The following is an 18990-nucleotide window of genomic DNA, read 5'->3' on the forward strand; positions in this document are numbered from 1 at the left end:
TAATGCCTGGCTATTTTTAGAGATGGGGTCTTGCTCTTGCTCAGACTGGTCTGGAACTCCTGATCTCAGGCAATCCACCTGCCTTGGCCTCCTAGAGTACGGGATTACAGGTGTGAGCCACTGGGCCTGGCTTCCACCATATAATCTTAAGGTCAAGAGCAGCTTCCAGTCATTTTCTATTCTTCAACTGTTCTTCAGGGAAATGAACCAGTCTACTTTCTCTCTAACCACTACTCTCCTACTTTTTCCTCACTACTATGTGGTACCCATCTTGGATTTCATGGCCTACAATTTCAAGACGTTTTGCCAATACCTTAAAATCCCTTGTCTTTCTTTCTGTGATATCTGGCTACCAAAGCTTGACTAAATCCAACTAATTAACCATTGTCTCCATGTCTCTACCTGAACTGCTGAGTACTGGTAGAACAACCACCTTTACCCCATTTCTCTAGTCAACCCTCTCTAGAATGATAGTGTTAAATTATACACAGGCAAATCAGATGCCCCACAGCCTCAGCTCGGTCCCAGTCTTATACTTCTTCATACAGTTAACAAGGGCCATCAGGAGGTAATTATGCCACTTCTCTGCCACTAAATCTACCACGGTTGTGACATGTACCTCCCCTCCCCTCTGCTTTTTCATATTGCAATGTAAGAATGACCCCTCCCTAAGGCCATCTGTCTTCAGAATCCCACCTTCCCCTACCTGGTAAAGACCTAGAACTGATCTTCATTTCCTCACCACCTTCTCCTCTTCAAACAGTTTGGATTTTATCCTCTTACTCTACCCAAAGTACTCTCAGTGACGTCATCCATGACTTCCATATTGGTGTGTCTTTAAGATACTAAAGAGGCTCCTTATGCAACTTGCCCTAGCAACACAACAGCATTCGACAACTGCTGAAAACTGAATATTTCATTCTCCAAATTATTAATACTATTTTCTTTTCATTTCTGTGATATCACATCCTACTGTCTTTCCTCCTGCTTTTCAGATCATCTCTTTTCAAGCTCTTTCTCACTACTGCTCAGGTTCTTATTAGTCTATCATGCCCTAGACAACCCCATCCCTGTCTATTCCTTCAATTATCATTTTATCATATTATTATGGATGACTCATGAGTGAGACCGTAGCTGATATCCACCTACTATGCTTATAAGCCCTACTATTTAGCTGCTACCAGTATCTGGGCACAGACTACCCGAGTCTGAGCCTGGGTCTGCTACTACCCATGTCCTGTGGTTACCAACTTACTTAACTCTGTGTCTCTATTTCTTCCTTCATAAAATGAGGATACAAACAATACTTACCCCTACTTTATAGAGCTGCTGATAAATTAATATTTGAATTAGCATTTGTCAGTGGTGACTGTGTATCTTTTGCTTGTCGTTTCTGTAGCACCAACTGTAGTGCCTCAAAGCAGGTATCCAATAAGCATTTGCTGATTCACTTAATGAATGCACTTACCACGTGGTCAATTATCATAATGCTGAGGCATTTTCTGTTAGTCCTATTAAATTTTAAATTCCTTGCTACAACTACCTAATCCTTCTAAAGGATATCAACATTTCAAAGAAAAAGAATATGCAAGAATATTCCTGGAAAAAATAACTTCTGTTGAAAACACATACTGGCAAAAATCTGTATTAAAAATCCACATCAATATGATTCAGGCAATAAAAAGGATAAGAAGTACTGGTTTTAACAGACACTGTGAATTATAAAGTGTTTCAACATAAATCAAAATATAACACATTACCTCATCTCCTTCATTAAGCTTTTGTGAAATGAGAAGGGACTGACCTAGCGCATAAAGAGAAAGTGAGGTAGGAAAAGCACCACGTCCTCCATGTTCAATCAGCACAGCAGGTGGCTGCCAAAGAGCAAGGAGTAGCCCCCACTGCAGACCCCCAGCAGTGGTGACAAACATTCCTTTTTTATAGGCTAGTCTATTATCTGTTTTTCAACCTACTGCTTAAAGTTTGGAGAGCCATGAGAGAAGCCTACTGAGTAGAAAGTATCTGTTGGAGAAGCAGCACTTTGTAAGCAAGTGCTACAGAGGAAGCTTTTTACTTGACAATTTAGTGAAGACGTTTATTCCTATCCCAGGCCACTGGTGTCCGTCCTTACCACCCTGTGTCACAGTAGGCTTTTTCTAGCAGAAGTCTGATTCCAGTCTGCAGACTTCTACTGAAGTCCCTCCCTTTTCACTGACTCTTGGCAGTCAGGAGAGCTGCACAGTCTAAACCACGGCAGCAGCTGTCACGGCACTCATGGGTGCTGTTCTCCATCCTTCTTCAGCCATTTGAGCATAGTGGCCTTGTGACTTGCTCTGGCCAATAAAACATAAGCTGAAGTGACACATGTCATTCGATAAACGTATTAAAAGCCAGTGTGAGATTTGCCTGGCTCCCCTTCACTGCCACCTCCTCCCCTCTCCTGCCTCCCATGACAATGGCAGCTGCTCCATCAGGCTGGGCTCTGAAGGGAATGGATGAGAAGCAGACTTGGGGCAGATCATATTGTCTGAATTCACAGGGATTTTGAGATTGTTGCTGCCTTATAACCTAGGTCTTTTCTCACTGATGTCAATCTGCAGTATGCTACCCAGTGCGAGGAACTGTGCTCAACTGAAAGGGATAAAAATATATTCTAAGAAACTAGTGAACTTTCTGACATTCCCTTTCCTTTAGGTGTAAGTGCTCCCTTGGCAATCAGCTTCCACCATTCATACATGAGTGTGAATGTGTTTTAGGGTTGGAATTACCAGTGAAATGTAGAAATGCTCTCATGAATTGCTGAGATAAAATTCTACCCGCTGACAAAACGTCTATGCTTTCAAAAGCAGTTATAAACACAGGATAGAGGTTTATACAGAGGGAGACACATATAACAAACCTGAGTTAAGGAGTAGGTATGATTTCTGTAATTCACTCTAGTAATTTCTTTTCATTAAAATGTATGTCATTTTTTAATCAATTCTGCACAATCCTACATTCCTTTTAAATTATAAACTAAATTTACCAATCAAAATGGCATATTCAATGTATGACAGTTGTAACTCATTAACCATGAAAATTTAATTTCAAATATAAGCAACATTACTGCCCTCTAATGTTTTACTAAATTAAACTTTTTAAAATGAACATATTAGCTATTCAGTGTAATATATTTCTTTCTTCTTATAAAAATTTCAATAATAGATATCAAGTCAAGTAGTATTCAGAATATATGTAAGGATCAATCTGAGCCTCTAAGAAATCATAGGACCAAAGATATTAGTAATCTAAACAGTATCATTTGATAAATGATTAAAATTGGTTCTTTTCAGGAAATTGGCATAAGTGTGTCATTAAATGGTTTAAAAAGTTTCAGCTGGATAGGTTCCTCCAATTATCCCGTTCATATTTACCTTTTATAATTTCCTCATAGGTCTCAATTTCAGAAAATGCTCTAACACTGTCAATTCTATTTAAAAGGTCTACAATAAATGGTCTACCATATTTAGTAATGATTTAACAGTCTCTAGCTCATGGGTTTTCAAAACTCTTTCAGAAAATCAGCCTGCAAGGTACAGACAAAATGGGAGATGTTCTGCTGGGGCTGGGAGGCTAGAGGTAGCAAGTGGGTGATGTCCCCAGGATCGACACAGATGGTACAGGTCCCGCATATTTTCAATCATGTTACTACATTCTCTTTTCCATCCCTTCCCCCAAGCCTTCTAGGCCAGGTGCTTATTTATGTTATCAATGTATAGATTTGGAAAGTCATTGAAAGAATTTCCTGCTGGAGTTTTAAAAGGTAAAGAGTATCAAAAAACCTAATAAAGAGTTTAGTCAATAAATATTTATTAAATGTTTTCTAGTGTCAGGCTTACAGGGCTAAGCAAGGGGTTATAGAAACAGTGGAAATGTAATTCTTATTTTTGAGTTGCATAAATTCCAGTGAGAAAATGAAGTTAAGAGGTAAAAGGATTCACAGACCCATAAACAATGAACTCTAAAGGGGAGTAAATGCAGGGGATTCAGGAAGGGAAATGCTTGACTCTCCCCTCAAGGAGGAGAGAAAGGGAAGGCTTTGCGGAGGACACCAGGGAGGGCCTCCCACAGGGGCCACAGCTAAGTTGGGGAAGCCATTCTGGGCAAAGGGAAGAAAGTGGATATGAAACATACACAGATGCACTTGATGTATTGGGGGGTTGGGGGAAGGAAGCCCATCATAATCACAGAGGAAGGTAATGAACAAACCCAGAAAAGGCAGGCTGAGGCCAAATCAAAGTGGCTCAACTTGTACGGCCACAGAGACCAGTGGAGGTTTGTAAGGAGACCACGCAGCAAACGGGCACCTTTCTTTAGTGCCACAGTGGGGAGCTGACTGAGCAGGGAGACGGAAGAAAGAAGGTCCGTCTGGGTGGGCACCACTAAGTCCATTTTCTGCCTGCTTACTGTTCTGTCATACTAAAACCAAACCAACCAAAAACATCACTTTTTTTTCTTATGGGTCTATTCAATGTTTTCAGTTTGGGTTTATGAGAGTTGCAGTTCCTCACTAAAATATAAGCTCCATAAGGCCAGGGATTCGGCGCTATTTTTATCTTTGGCAAATCTCAAGGCCAAGAGCAGTGTCTGATACACAGTGGGCATTCATCCAAAATCAAAGAGATACGTGACTTCTTCCAGATTACGACTGTCTCTGGGCATCTCTCGCTGCTTTATCTGAATCACCGCCCAGTGTGACCACCATCATTTCAATGTGCTGCTTTGCCCAGGTCAGGACACTGTACAAACACACCCAGCAGCAGTCGGCCTGCTGGGAAAGCTACTCAGACTCACTTCTATCACATCTAGCTGTCCCTTAATAAACGACTAATATGGTTCTCACTAGCAAGGACTTTCTCAGAAGATTATTTTCTCAAGGATGTTGATGAATGGAAGGAAGATAAAGCTCTGTAAGAATAGTATAGCTTTTTTTTTTTGCAGTTTTTGGCTGGGGCTGGGTTTGAACCTGCCACCTCTGGTATACGGGCCTGGCGCCCTACTCCTTTGAGCCACAGGCACCATCCAGAATAGTATAGCTTTTTTTCTAATTTTTTACTTTGTTGTTTCTATTATATCTCTTTTTTTCTTTGTTCTTTTTCTTTGAAATCAATGAAATACAGACTCAGTGAGCTATATATTTATTTGTTCTTAATATAGACTTTGAGAGTTATATATTTCTGTAAGTATGACTTTGGCTGCCTTCAACAAAATTTAATGAGATACTTATATTTTAGTTGTCTATTAAGTGGTCTTCTAATTTTAATATTATACATTCATTCCCTGATCTAGTTTTTAAGACGTTTTAAAATTTTCATGTGGTTTTACCATTTTAATTATGTGTGTATGTCTAACATATTTTAATTCGCAGCAATATACGTGTATTTTACTTAAAAATTCTCATTGTTTATAGTATATAGAAGAATTTAATTACATATCTTTTTATTTCACCGTACCACTATTTCAATCCTTTCTCTTAGCTGTATTGCATAAATGTATTACTTCTTTATGGTATAGGATTAATATATCAGATTTTGATCTTAAAGTATTGTGATGTGTTTTCAATTCTTTATTTATTTATTTTTTTTTTTGCAATTCTGCCTTTTGTTGCTCTCTCTGCTTTCTGGATTTAAATCTACTTTGCTAGAGATCATACGGGAAGACCTTCCATAGATATGAGAGAGCAGGATAAATTTCAACTTAATTTTTATAATCTAGGCAGGATTTGGGAGGGGGCTACTGATAGCTCCAGATGTATTACTGGATTTTACTTGTTTATATCACATAATTCTATGTTTTATAGAAATTTAGTATATACATAGGTAATATTAAATATAATTTATATTATCAAATTTTTAAAGTACATAAAATTAGCAAACCCAAATTGCTGTTAATTCTTTCTTCTTTGCTCGGATCACTAGGAAAAACCTAAAGATACATTGCCGTCCAAAGCCCAGGGGATTTAGAAGCAGGCAGAATGCACTGCTATGTGCTAATCTTATCTGCAACTTTAACACACCCTCACCATAGTCTCTGTTTTTCTCCAGCTCTGTCTGCATCATGCACATTTTCTGTAAACCACTTTAATTTTTCTGTAGCATGAGGCAGGATGTTCTGAGGGATGAGTCACTCTCTAGGGGATTGCTGCAGTCCTGAGTTTGAATGGTAATCACATCAACATAACCCAATTTTCTTGGGAATTTCTAAACACTTTAATGATTATCTACCACTAAACAAACTCTACAAAATCTATTTCTAACCTTCAAAATACTCTAAATGCCTGACTTCCACTATGAAAAGCAAACGGATGTTTCCATCAATCATCTCTCTCCTCCCGCCCCACACTCTCACCCCTTCCCTGTGTTTCACCTTGATAATCTTAAAATCAGTGGGATTAGCTACTTCTCTCAGTTAATAAGTCTCCTTCAGCAATCTTTTGCACCGGTATCTGTGGCAGTGGATAACTTTGGGGGGAATTTAGGAAAAAGCCCTTTTGCTGCCTTCAAGGGAAGACGTTATCTTGGATCTAAGGTAAGATTCTATCTAGGTGTGGCCCTGTTTTAGATCAGACGTCTTCCCTCCCTTTTCTCAGTGAAAACTAGTCCTACAACCATTTTGGCTTCCAGCAGTTAGCTATTGTTTTTCTAGTTCCCAAACGTACAATGTACTTAGCTGAATGCTGCCTTTGAGGATCAAAAACTCTTGTTAGTTCTAAATATGGTCAGAATAGTTTTCAAACCAACTACAATTTTTTCAGGTATCTTATTAAATTATCTGTTTCCATACAGCTCATCTACTTCCTTGGCTACCCTCTCTTTCCCCATAAGTCTGGTTTTCGACATCCAAACATCTATTCTCCCTGCTTTTCCAAAAGAGCCTCAATGTCCTGTTCAAGAATTATCTATCCTTCCTCATACTCAGTCTTCAGAGAATACTGAATTGAAACTCTCCTTCAGATCCTGTATTTGCTCATTCCCAAGACCCCCAAGGGGCTGCATGGAGCTGCAACTTTGCCAATTACTCTTTCTTCAGGGACTTGGTAGGTTGAGCAGAGTAAAACAAAACTAGAAGAAACAGTCCATGCCAGGCTGCCTAACTCTAGGACATCTCGGGGAGATAGTCAAGCTACAGACCTCCTCTATGGCAACCGGAGGCTTTTGGTTCCAAACGGTTTGGTTTTTTGGCCTTCTCTTTCCTTCTGTGGCATTTCTGTGTGCTACTGAATTTACTTTCTGCTCAATATAGCCATTATTTCAGTTGTAAAACAAATACATGTATTTGTATATGAATGATATTCATATACCTTCTTCTCATTTCTGTTTTGTGCTTGTCAATTTTTAAAATCATTTTTGCTTTGGTTATTCTACCAAGGCCTTCTCTAAAATGGTTCTGGGAAACAATAATTCTAACTTACTGTTAGAGGATGTTACATTAAAAAGGGGGCAGAGGAGTTATAATTAAGTAACTGTGGGAAACATAAGTATAAATAAAATTAGTTTCTTTTTATGTGCATTGTGGATTTCTTTTTTTTTTTTTTTTTGAGACAGAGCCTCAAGCTATCCCCCTGGGTAGAGTGCCATGGCATCACAGCTCACAGCAACCTCCAACTCCTGGGCTCAAGCGAGTCTCCTGCCTCAGCCTCCCAAGTAGCTGGGACCACAGGCGCCTGCCACAACGCCCGGCTATTTTTGGTTGCAGCCATTATTGTTGTTTGGCGGGCCCAGGCTGGATTCGAACCCGCCACCTTAGGTGTACGTGGCTGGCGCCTTAGCTGCTTGAGCCACAGGTGCCGAGCCTGCATTGTGGATTTCTAAGAAAGAATACAGGATGTAGCTTTTTCTAAACTGACTTTCCAGTATATATACAGACAGATGTATCTTGCCATACAAAAGAAACAAGTGCTCTGTAGGATGTATTCTGAATAATGATAGTCTAGATGCTGCTATATTTACTGTCTCCAGTGAGGACTTTAGTTCTCTTTGAGCTTATAATAAAGTACTTCTATTTAAATTTATTGTTAATATCTATCATTCTTATTTAGCATTCATCTTATCTCCAGCCTCTTTGTTTGTAATTGTCCTTGTTTTGAGTTTCCTTTTTTTTTTTTTAGGGTTACAGAGATTTTATCTAGAAAGAAAAAAGAGAAAGTTTAGAGCATTTCCAAAGAGAGCTAGAAGCTGGTCTCACTCACAAAGGAGAAAAGATGAGAGAGATCTGTTTCAGTTTCTTATATAATCTTTGAAAGCATTGAGGCTTGATTTTTTTAAGATTCTACTATAAAATATTTTAACCAAGTTGAAGTATTTCTGACTATGTGCCCATAATCAATAACTACCTCTATTTCATGTTTCTAATATGGCATTCTAGATTATTGTTCAGAGTTTCTAACTATAACTCTCCTGAAGTCTGTAGCACAAATCAACAGCACACCTGCTTTTGCAATATCAATTTAAGAATTTTGAGCTTATGTTAATGTAGTCCCATAGACTTCTGATGTTGTTTTGTTCTGAAAATACTCCTGAGCTTCAGTGATGAAGTCAACAGTGTTAAATTACGATGGTTGAGTCCTTCCACTATGCAATAATTTAAGAAGATGAACTGATATAGACACGTTCCTAACGTCACTGATCTGCACAAAAGTATGAGGTTTAACACTTCATCAACGATCTGAAATCATAATTATTCATAATCTGAAATTATTCCTAATTTGGCCACGTTGGTGTTCTATTAAATCAATACTCATCCATTTTCCATTTGATACAAATACCTCAAGAACAGACCTAGGGTAAAATAACTTTTCTAGATCACATTCTTGATAGACAATTCCCTTCTTCATTCACCAAAATGAAACAGAATTGTCAGGGATGAGGTAACTGGGAAGTATAGGCAAGAAATGCTATTAAAACCATCTAGTAATAATCACTTCTCATCTGGCAACACCACTTCAGAGAATAAATATTTATTGACTGATTATAGCTTTTTTATTGACTGATTATAGCTTTTTTATTCAAAATAAAAGAATACTGGAAACAACCTGTGTTCCAACACTTAGAGAACTATCAAAAATGAAATATGCTAAAAAGATGAATCTTTATAACTAAAATTAAAATGTATTCTGTAGAAACATAGAAAAGTAAATAAAAATCTTAAATTTTTAATCATAAAAATTAAAATATAGAATATCTAGAACAAATAATAGCATCTGCATAGTGATGAGGACAAATATACCAAAAGAGTAGTTACTTGCAATGGGGTATTCTCTGTAGTCATTTGTTTACTGAAGTTATTTAAACAGAATTAAAAAAAAAATCCTTACAAAGTCTTAGGCAATTTTTTTTTTTTTGGCTGGGGCTGGATTTAAACCCGCCACCTCTGGCATATGGGGCCGGAGCCCTACCCTTTTGAGCTACAGTTGCTGCCCAAAATAGACTTTTATTTATTTATTTATTTATTTATTTTTTGCAGTTTTTGGTCAGGGCTGGGTTTGAACCCGCCACCTCTGGCATATGGGGCTGGCGCTCTGCTCCTCTGAGCCACAGGCGCCACCTCGCAAATTTTTAATCTAAGCAAACTATAATATGCATATAATAATATGCATATTATCCATATACAAATTTACTTACATCATTCAGTATATACATATAAACACATACATGCAAGTTCTGTTATAAGTGAAAAAGTATCCTAATGAAACATGATGCATATTTAGAAGAAATACATTGTTTGTTTCCTTTTGTATGCACTGTTACCCTAATTAGGCCCAGATACAGAAGGATATAGTCCTATTTCTTCCAAACTGTCTCACTTCTGCATAAATTATGGAAAAAGTTAAAACCAAGGTCACCCTAGTAGGCCATGTCAAAGGCAAGGAGAACACACAGGCTTTGCATATTCAAAGACAAGTATTCTGAAAGAAGAAATCTGTTAACTAAAATAACATCACTGAATTCTAAGTCTGACATTTTAAAAATATAAGAGTTTTTTTCTTTTTTTGCTTAATGCTTAGTACACTCTAAACTGAATTGGACAAATAAAGTTATTTGGGACTGGAAAAACAAAAAAAAAAAGGAAAGAAGAGGCATTCTCCTGGCTAAGAAGGTAGCAGAGCTCACAATGAAGAACAAAATTTAACACTTAGAACAGGACAGGTAGAGGGAAATATAGAAGCCATCTACATATTTGAAGAACATCTATGGTGGAATAAAATCTAAAGTGAGAGGGAAAAAAAGATCCAAAGATTGTGAGGGCCGTTTTGTTTCGGTTAGGAAAGTACTTGAGAGGCAGGAACAAAGTCAAGCAGCTTTTCTCATTAAACATTTATTGCTCTGCTTAAATCTGTTTGAAGGAGCATAGAAATACATGAAATACTACACTGGGTAAGATCCACTCATCCCCCAGCCGGGATGCTGCAGCTAATGCAAATCTGATTGACGTGCAGATGGAATACGTGACTGCTTTTCCATAATGTAAGCTCCTAACACCGTCCACATTAAAGGGGAGGTTCATTCCAACAACCTCCAGTGGACACTTACCTTATTCACAGAGTTGTCCAAAACCTTTCAAGAAAATAGCATCAGTGCCCTTTATGAAGATGATACAAAAATCCTTTCATAATCTATCAATAAAAGACAGCTAAATTAAAAACCACTGCTTTGCTCCAAGCAGCCAATAATTAATTAAGCCTCAACCGAGGAGCGGCTCCAAAGCACTTTACACAGGGACGCTGCCCATAGGACTGTTCACTGGGTAGCTGGGTGTCTCATTCACCTCAATTAATGCTATAATGTTTAAGCTTTACTTGCCATGCTTTCTTCATTTTAAAAGTTTTGATTAAGCTAACATTATACTAACATTAAAATAATTAGAACAAATTTCATCCACAAGCCTGGCGCTACACTAAACCGCTCCAGTTGGTCCACAGGCGAACATAATTTGTAATCATAATCACACTGTATATAACAGAATGGGAGCCAGGCTTTTTAAAAAGGCCTTACTTAACATTCCCCAACAATATGTTCTGCCAAACTTTCCTGGCTTGCTCATTTAATTAGTACATATTATAAAAAATTCAGTGTAAGCTACAGCTCCATCAAAATATGAAAATTTAATGGATTCCTCCTAAATATATACCACAAATGGAATATTTTACCAAAAATTGCAATATAAGACACTTTATAATTCACATTCATACACCACTTTTTATCTTACCTCTTCTCCTGAAAGATAGTAGGCTGAGAGTAGTCCCCCAACAAAGCGTATATTTACTTCAAAAACAGAAATTTCGGCATTCTATGGAAACAAAATCAAGGAGGTTCAAACTTAATGACAGTCCACAATTTTGAAAATCATTTGCTGTGATAAACCATACTAAATATTTAAATGTTTAAATTGTATATGATTGTTTGCTCAGATTTAAATACCAGGAAGAAATTCTTCCCTTTCAGTACTGAAACTTCACTGTGTGTACTCTAAGTATGTGCAAATATTGTGTGCCAATTAATAAAAGAAGAAAAATATACTTCATTACACAGATAATAATTTTGACTCAAAAATTAAAATTATAAAATATATTTACAAAATAAAGTTCTTTCTCACTATGTAATACTCTGGATTCCCTCTTTGTGCAAATGTGAGAGGCCCAGCTCCTCTTTTTTTTTTGCTGCCATTCTCTGTTATTTTGCTCATTTGCCTGCTTTTTCTTCTTGAAAGGCCGTTCAGATGATACTGTGGCTGGCTGTTCAGCATTAGTCTAGCAATCTTTTTTCATATCATGTTTAGGAGAGTTAGGATGCAAAAACAGGATTTAAAGTCAGAGGGCTTGGGTTCTAGCGCTGGTTCCCAAATTTGTGTCCTTGGCTCGGGATAATCCACATCTCCAAGAAGTGCATATTATTATGTCTTTGCATAAAGGAAATGACATAATTATATATATATATATATGTTATATATACATAATATATATGTATATCAATGTGTCTTATACTTGGTGGAAACAAGTCTTATTTACATCAATAATAGCTCGCTTTTATTATTTTTACAGTGCACCACGTGCTGGGTTAATCTTTTAGTCTGTCTTTTAATCCTTGCACTGATCTTGCAATTACTATTCTTAATTAAGTTCATTTTACGGATAGAAAAACTGAGACTCAGAGTGGTGAATGTGACTTTTCAAAGGTCAGACAACTAATAAATGGTAGAATCAGGATCTAAACCTGAGAACTCTGATTCTTGGTCAAGGGCTCTGCTATTCTGACTTACATGTAATACCTCATGTGACAATTCACCAAGTCTCTTTATTAGTTAATGGCCCTATAATAGTGGAACATAATTAGTAATTACTGTCAATATTTTTCTTTTATAATATTTGACTACTAAATGGATCTGTCTTGCATTGTTACTAAACAATTTAGCATAGCTAACCTATAGTTGTAGGTTACAAGTACATTTTAAGCATAATTTTCTTTTTATATCATTGGGCCTACTTAGTAATTGTTCACTTTTGGCTAACATCAAATCATAGGCGCTAAAAGCAAATTATAATATGTAGAGTTAATACCTGGCAAATGAACTTAGTCAGAATCATTTGAGATATTATTTCCTTTAACAAATATTTACTAGGCAACTACATATACCATGGACTAGACCCGTCCTAGGTGAAAGGAACAGAGCAACAGAGACTGACAAGGTCCTCAAATTTGCTGAGTCTAGAGTCTACATTTTTGTGGGAAAAAATAATTTTAGGAATAAAAGCATGCATATATATTATATACTTGCATGTTTTCTCTGAAAAGATATAACAATTAAAGCTAAGTAAGTGACTGCTTAACTTAAAAATAAATCAGAAAAATTTCCTGTAAAAAGAAGATTATGAAAGCAAGTTAGAAGAGAGAATGACTAAGCCCAAGTTAAGCAAAAGCATCACAAAATTAGACTTTGGTATGTTTTATTGTATTTCGTAATTTGTAACATGCACCTAATAAAATTTGATTAAAAGCACTCTATATAAGTGTAATTTATCTTTGAGGTGTATTACTCTGAATATTATAAAAATATTGGTAAAAAACTTTATTATTCTGTAAAATTACTGGTCAGGAAAAGGGAAGAGAACCCATTAATTTAGTTTGGTTCACACAACTATATTTTTTGTGTCTGTGAGTACTAATGTCTAATAATAAAATCTAATGAATTTAAGCCCTCAAATCATATTCCTCTCAATTTATACTTGTTTTTCAGTTTTTAAACCTGAGAATCCTCCACATTTCTATCTACTGAAGCCTTTTAACGTGATTTCATGTTCTTATTTGGCTTTGGGTTCATTGCACATGCATTCTTTCTCCTATGAAAATTCTGGATAATCAGGACCTTTATACAGACATCTAATAAAAATTATTGCAAGGTAGAGGACTGAATCATGTCAAATACCATAAGAAATACATCTGCAGCTAGACATCAATCACCTGCTGGGTGCAGTTATTCAACTGGGTATTGATCCAGCTATGTATCCTAGAACCTACACTATTTATCTCATTCTATCTGTTAGACAATGAGAGATGACCTTGCAAGGTACTATACTCAAGGTCAGCTGCTAGGACTTTGGATTTCGTGAATCTAGTGAGCCTATCCAAGAAGCAAATCTGACTTGTTAGTGAATTCATGCAGGTTTCCAATTATTGCTGCAGACTCATGTTTAAAAAACTTGCTCAGGAACAATATGACACCACCACCAGTTCTCAAAAGTCAACATTCACTCTGTTTGAAAAGTAGAAGTAAATGTGAATTTCCAACATACAATTCTTCTTTCCTCCTTTTTCCTAAAGTTAAATTTAAATTATTTAGAAACCTTAATACGAGAGCTCTTTCAATAGTCTAGGCTGTATTATGTTTTAGGGCAGAGGATTAAAATTTAGACACTTCAAGCGATCATTTTTTATATATCTTTTACTGAAAAGACCTAAAAAGATAAAAATTCTCCCACTATACCAAACTGATTGGCTATATTAAGACAGTAGACTATAACACTGGCCTAGAGTGAGAAGGAATTGGGACTAAAGGCAGGTTCAGGAGCTGCCTGAGCGTGACATCCCAGGTAACAGGGACAATGCACGCTTTACAAGGTTTCATGAATCCATGTGTATAAAGCACTGAGCACAATACCTGGCCCAAGTGAGGCCCTCCACAGACAGTGCTGCCACTACCATCACTGCACCTCAGCCCAAAGAAACTAGGGCCTGCCTTCCCAGGTGGAAAATCAGAAACTCTAGAACCTTAATATTTTCCTTCTCCGACCCTCATAGAGGTCATATTCCTCAATGGCTAAAAATTCTTTTCTGAAAAATATCCTAACCAACTTCCTTTTAAGCTATACATGATCGCCGGATTTTCAAAAGTGAATTTCTATAACCTAAGGGTTTTAGGCCATTTTTTATAAACTTCTGATTCCAATTTCCACTAAAATAATCATATTAAATTTAAATACATTCACCCTCCTAATATTCATACAATGTCTTTTAAGATGTTCTAAAAGTTTCCCAATGACTTACCCTAGTAACAGAGGGGGAGCTGGGGCAGGGAGACGATAGTATGGAGATGCAGCATCCTAATCCTTAATTATTTATCCTAATAATTAATGTGAATTTTATAGTCTTCTTCATCTTTCTCTGTTATAAAATAAATGTCCCCCTCAAATCTTTAAATGAAATTGCATTCCTGTGCCCCATGTAGTCAGTGGTTTCTAGGGCACAGTCTCCCGTGAGTGCCCCTTTAAGAAGTAGATCCAGACTTCTGTTTCAAGTGCATGCACTTGTTAGTTAATGTCACAACTGATCAGCAAGTAGAGGCTGGAAATTTTGGTTAAAGACCTCCTTCCATAAAAAAACTGAATTGGAGAAACTGCTTGTTTTTTTTTTCTTTTGATTTTCTTCCATCATGGCTTTTATATATTTTTAGAGACAGAGTCTCACTTTGTCTCCCCTAGTAGAGTGCTATGGTGTCACAGCTCACAGCAACCTCCAGCTTTTGGGCTTAGGCAATTCTCTTGCTTCAGCCTCACTGAGTAGGCGCTTGCCACAATGCCCAGCTATTTTCCTGTTGTAGTTTGGCCAGGGATGGGCTTGAACCCACAACCCTAGGTATATGGGGCTGGCGCCCTACTCACTGAGCCACAGGTGCCGCCCCATCATGGCTCTTGAATTAAAGAATATACTCGGGCAGCACCTGTGGCTCAAAAAGGTAGGACACAGGCCCCATATGCCAGAGGTGGCGGGTTCAAACCCAGCCCCGGCCAAATATATGTGTGTGTGTGTGTATATATATATATGCTCAACCAGGTTCATCTATATATTTAATAAAATATATGGTATGCCTGAATTATGCTTAAAATCAAGAGGTGAGTACTATAAGTCATGGAAAACTTATGCCTCAGTCCTAATCTCTATTATTGCCCTGGGTGTCTTAGAATAATATTAATAATTTTCACATTAAGTTTATATAGTTTCTAAATATTTTTGTCCTCTAATTTATGACATGTATATATACACACACACATATATATATATATAAGATAGTGATAAAGGGTACTTTTAATAAAATGGAAAAAAGAGTCCAATTATTGTAAAGTATTCTGCATACGCCACTCCCCCAATCCTAATATTATGCTCCATCTTTGCGCTGGGAAAGGCTCCTCCACATCAACATATCAAGAGCTCATGGACATGAAGAATCTAACCCTATCGGGGCCACAAAGTATAAAAACACTTCGAAATCTGTTTCCAAATGAATGGCTGGAAGATCAAGTTCTCGTTACACAAGACAGCATTTTAAACAACTCTGAAATTTATTAGACTGCATTTTTTATAAGCAACTTATCTGCCAACATTATCTATAAAATGATCTATTTTAATAGGTCTCAGTGAGTGATTTAGCTCGTTTTCTTTTGTTTGGAGAACTATATAGAGGTGTCCACTTCCCCTGAGGAGTAAATTGTTCCCTTGGGCCTTCAAGCCTTATAATGGTTATTTAAAAATCAGACTTGTACCCAGATTCTCCTTAATTGTTAACTTAAGATTCCATCCAGCATGACACATCTGACTTATTGCATTAAATTAAAAAAGATATTTTCTTTTGTGGAAATGAACGTTTCAGAAATATTTAAATTCTACTCTGAGTGCTTGATTTTCAGGGTGAACTCAAAGCATGAGAGTTTTGTTGTTATTTTTAAAAGGGCAATTCTCTGATCCCTGAAAACAGAGACTACTTCTTTGCTAGCTATTCCTGGAAACTTCCTGTCAGCTTTCTACTTAGTGAACTATACACCTGGGGTTCTCAGGCTATTATGCATGAGAAATAAGTAAGCTTTAGTAACCACTGCCTCACTGCATACCAGTGCAATAATTGGATTTAATAACAATTGTCCCATTATAATCCAATGTAGTAACTATGTTTACTAAGAACTGCTCCATTATTAGCATAACTATGCTTTACTTTACTGAAAAACATGTTGGAAACAACATGAGAATTTTCAAAGCCATTGATTAAAGACAGGTTAACTACCTATAACCCTTGCCTATGTTTAGGCTCAGCACACACCTTTGTTTATAAATCATTCCTCAAAGTGTGCTGTATTAACACTTTGAGGATTAAAAGTAAGTACAAAACTCCTTTTAACAGATTAAACTGCAATATTTCAGAATGCAACTCAAGTTTGTAACAGTGTAACCCAGAAGCTTTTGTTTTCATATTTAAGTAACATGACAGATCTCTTAAAATTGTTAACAAAGTACAAGTCCTAGAGGCCACAGAGAAGGGCATATAACTATCTTCTCTACGTCAATAGGCTGATTTTACAATATGGGCCCAAGAAAGTTTCCCAAGTACCATCAGAGAGAACAATGCAGTGTCCTCTTCTCATCACTCTTGGCAGGTACTCCTTAGCCTTCAGGTGAAAATACTAAATAACTCCATTTAACAGGGTGACTAACTTCGTCATCTGCGCCCATCGAGATGTAATGTTACTCTAAAATAGACCTTTTCCAGCAGCAATCCTACAGTAAGAATCACTTCTTTCATGTTCTATGGCATGTAACTCTGGACCTAAGCTAAATACTCCTTGGTGCATTTGAGAGGATCCAAAGTTGCTTCTTGAAGTCAACATATATCTTCCCAACAGAGAATTCTACAGTAGGATAGTATTCCAATTTGATAGGCAAACAGTTTGGATTTTTAAACTAAAAAAAAAAAAAAAAAAAAAGTCACCTTTGCCACTTACATTATGCAAAACACAGGGTGTTCGTTTACAAAGAAAGTGCCTGCCAGAGACCACAGTTGCGGTGCACTGATTGATACTCAGTGTTTGAAGCAAGCTAATCACCTAACCTTTGTCATTCTCAAAGCTCTGCCTCTTATATGCAGTACTTTAATGAGGACTATGATATTAAAATTACATAACCTCAAAGGACTCAAATTCTATTGTTGCCTGTCACTTTACTTCAGTTTAGAAAAATACTTTTCAAGGATAATTTTCATATGTATAGCTTTTGCTTTTACAGAGGATTTATAAATAATTATCTGGAGGAAAGTTTGTACATATGTTATAAAATTCCTTACTGAAGACAGTTTTCACTATTTCTCATATGAGGATGTAGGTAACAAATATTTTGTTAAAGTTCCAGTAAAGAAGAATTTAGAAATACCCAAAGAGGTAACCTTTATGATCATTTGTCCTTATGTAAATGATCCTCCTGTACCAGGGGCCACCACAAATCTGTTCTGGAATGAGGTTAGGTAAAAACAAGTGGATCCACTGAACTTATAAAACTATGACACAATACAGCTACTCTCGCCCCCTGTCAGCCCAGCTTCCCCCCAGAATAACATAGTCTGTCGGGAAGTAGGACAGGTTAACAAGTTAACGAGTTGGTTAACTTCTTGTTCATTTAATAAACATGATGCATTGAATAGCTACTGAATGACACACTTTAACCAGTACTATGATAGTAAAATTACACGCCTAACGTCAGAGGACTCGAATTCTGTTGCTGCTTATGTATTTCTCAACTCAGCATTTCTTCTCTAATTTAAAAAAAAAAAAAAACGGACAGGGGTCACTGAATCAGGCAGATTTTACTCAAACCACCGATCTCACTTGCTGAGTAATTTTGGGCAGGTTAACTCATCACCTCTTCATCTATAAAAATAAGGAAAATACCACTTAGCCTGTATGAATGTTACAAAGATCAAATGAGATAACTTATAAAGTAAGTCATGGACCATAATACCTGGTATATTATATAACAGTTACTGATTAAACAGTAGTTTCAGCTTTATTTTCTTCCTTCCAGAGATAACCCAGCTCTAGCGAGGGTACTCTGAATACTTTTCCTGCTAGACTATAAGCTCCATAAGGGTAAGTATCTAATCTTTAGGAGGTACTTAGTAAATAAACAATACGTGAATGAATGAATCACTCAAGAATCAGTTCTGAATTATTTGTCCTTGGATTACTTTGAATTAGAATCAGAAAACTTGTCACAAGGACTATCCTTAGGGTTTTCTGTCAATAGCTATGTACCTCTGCAGATACCTGAATAGAACACAAACTCCATCTATGAAGCTCTTGCTCCCACTCTCCAGAACATATTGTCCCTTGGATTTATTTTAAGCCTGTTACTAAAGCCATTTGAACTTTGTGCTATCAGGTATGCAAAATGAATCAACTTGCTAATGCCCTAATGAAAAGAAAATGAGTTTTAGTTAATGACAGTATAAACCAATAAAAAGCATTTACTTTATTCTTTAAGTGATAGAAATTGAATATTTCACATAAATTTATTCTTTTTTTTTGAAACAGAGTCTCAAGCTGTCCCCCTGGGTAGAGTGCCTTGGCTTCACTGCTCACAGCAACCTCCAACTCCTGGGCTCAAGCAAGTCTCCTGTCTCAGCCTCCCAAGTAGCTGGGAC

General features: G+C 36.8%; 1 protein-coding gene across 3 annotated transcripts in view; it reads right to left on the reverse strand.

Annotated features, from left to right (window-relative positions):
- The window catches only part of MAN1A1 (mannosidase alpha class 1A member 1), a 186117-nt gene that overhangs the window by 109567 nt on the left and 57560 nt on the right, over nucleotides 1–18990 (reverse strand). For all 3 annotated transcript variants that reach the window (XM_023513364.1, XM_023513368.1, XM_003781632.3), the window contains exon 5: nucleotides 11245–11325. In XM_023513364.1, coding sequence (XP_023369132.1) covers nucleotides 11245–11325 — 81 coding nt within the window. The remainder of the gene's footprint in view (nucleotides 1–11244; nucleotides 11326–18990) is intronic.

Source organism: Otolemur garnettii, unplaced genomic scaffold, assembly GCF_000181295.1.
Source record: "Otolemur garnettii isolate 467f Iridium unplaced genomic scaffold, OtoGar3 scaffold00002, whole genome shotgun sequence".
Lineage (NCBI taxonomy): Eukaryota > Metazoa > Chordata > Mammalia > Primates > Galagidae > Otolemur > Otolemur garnettii.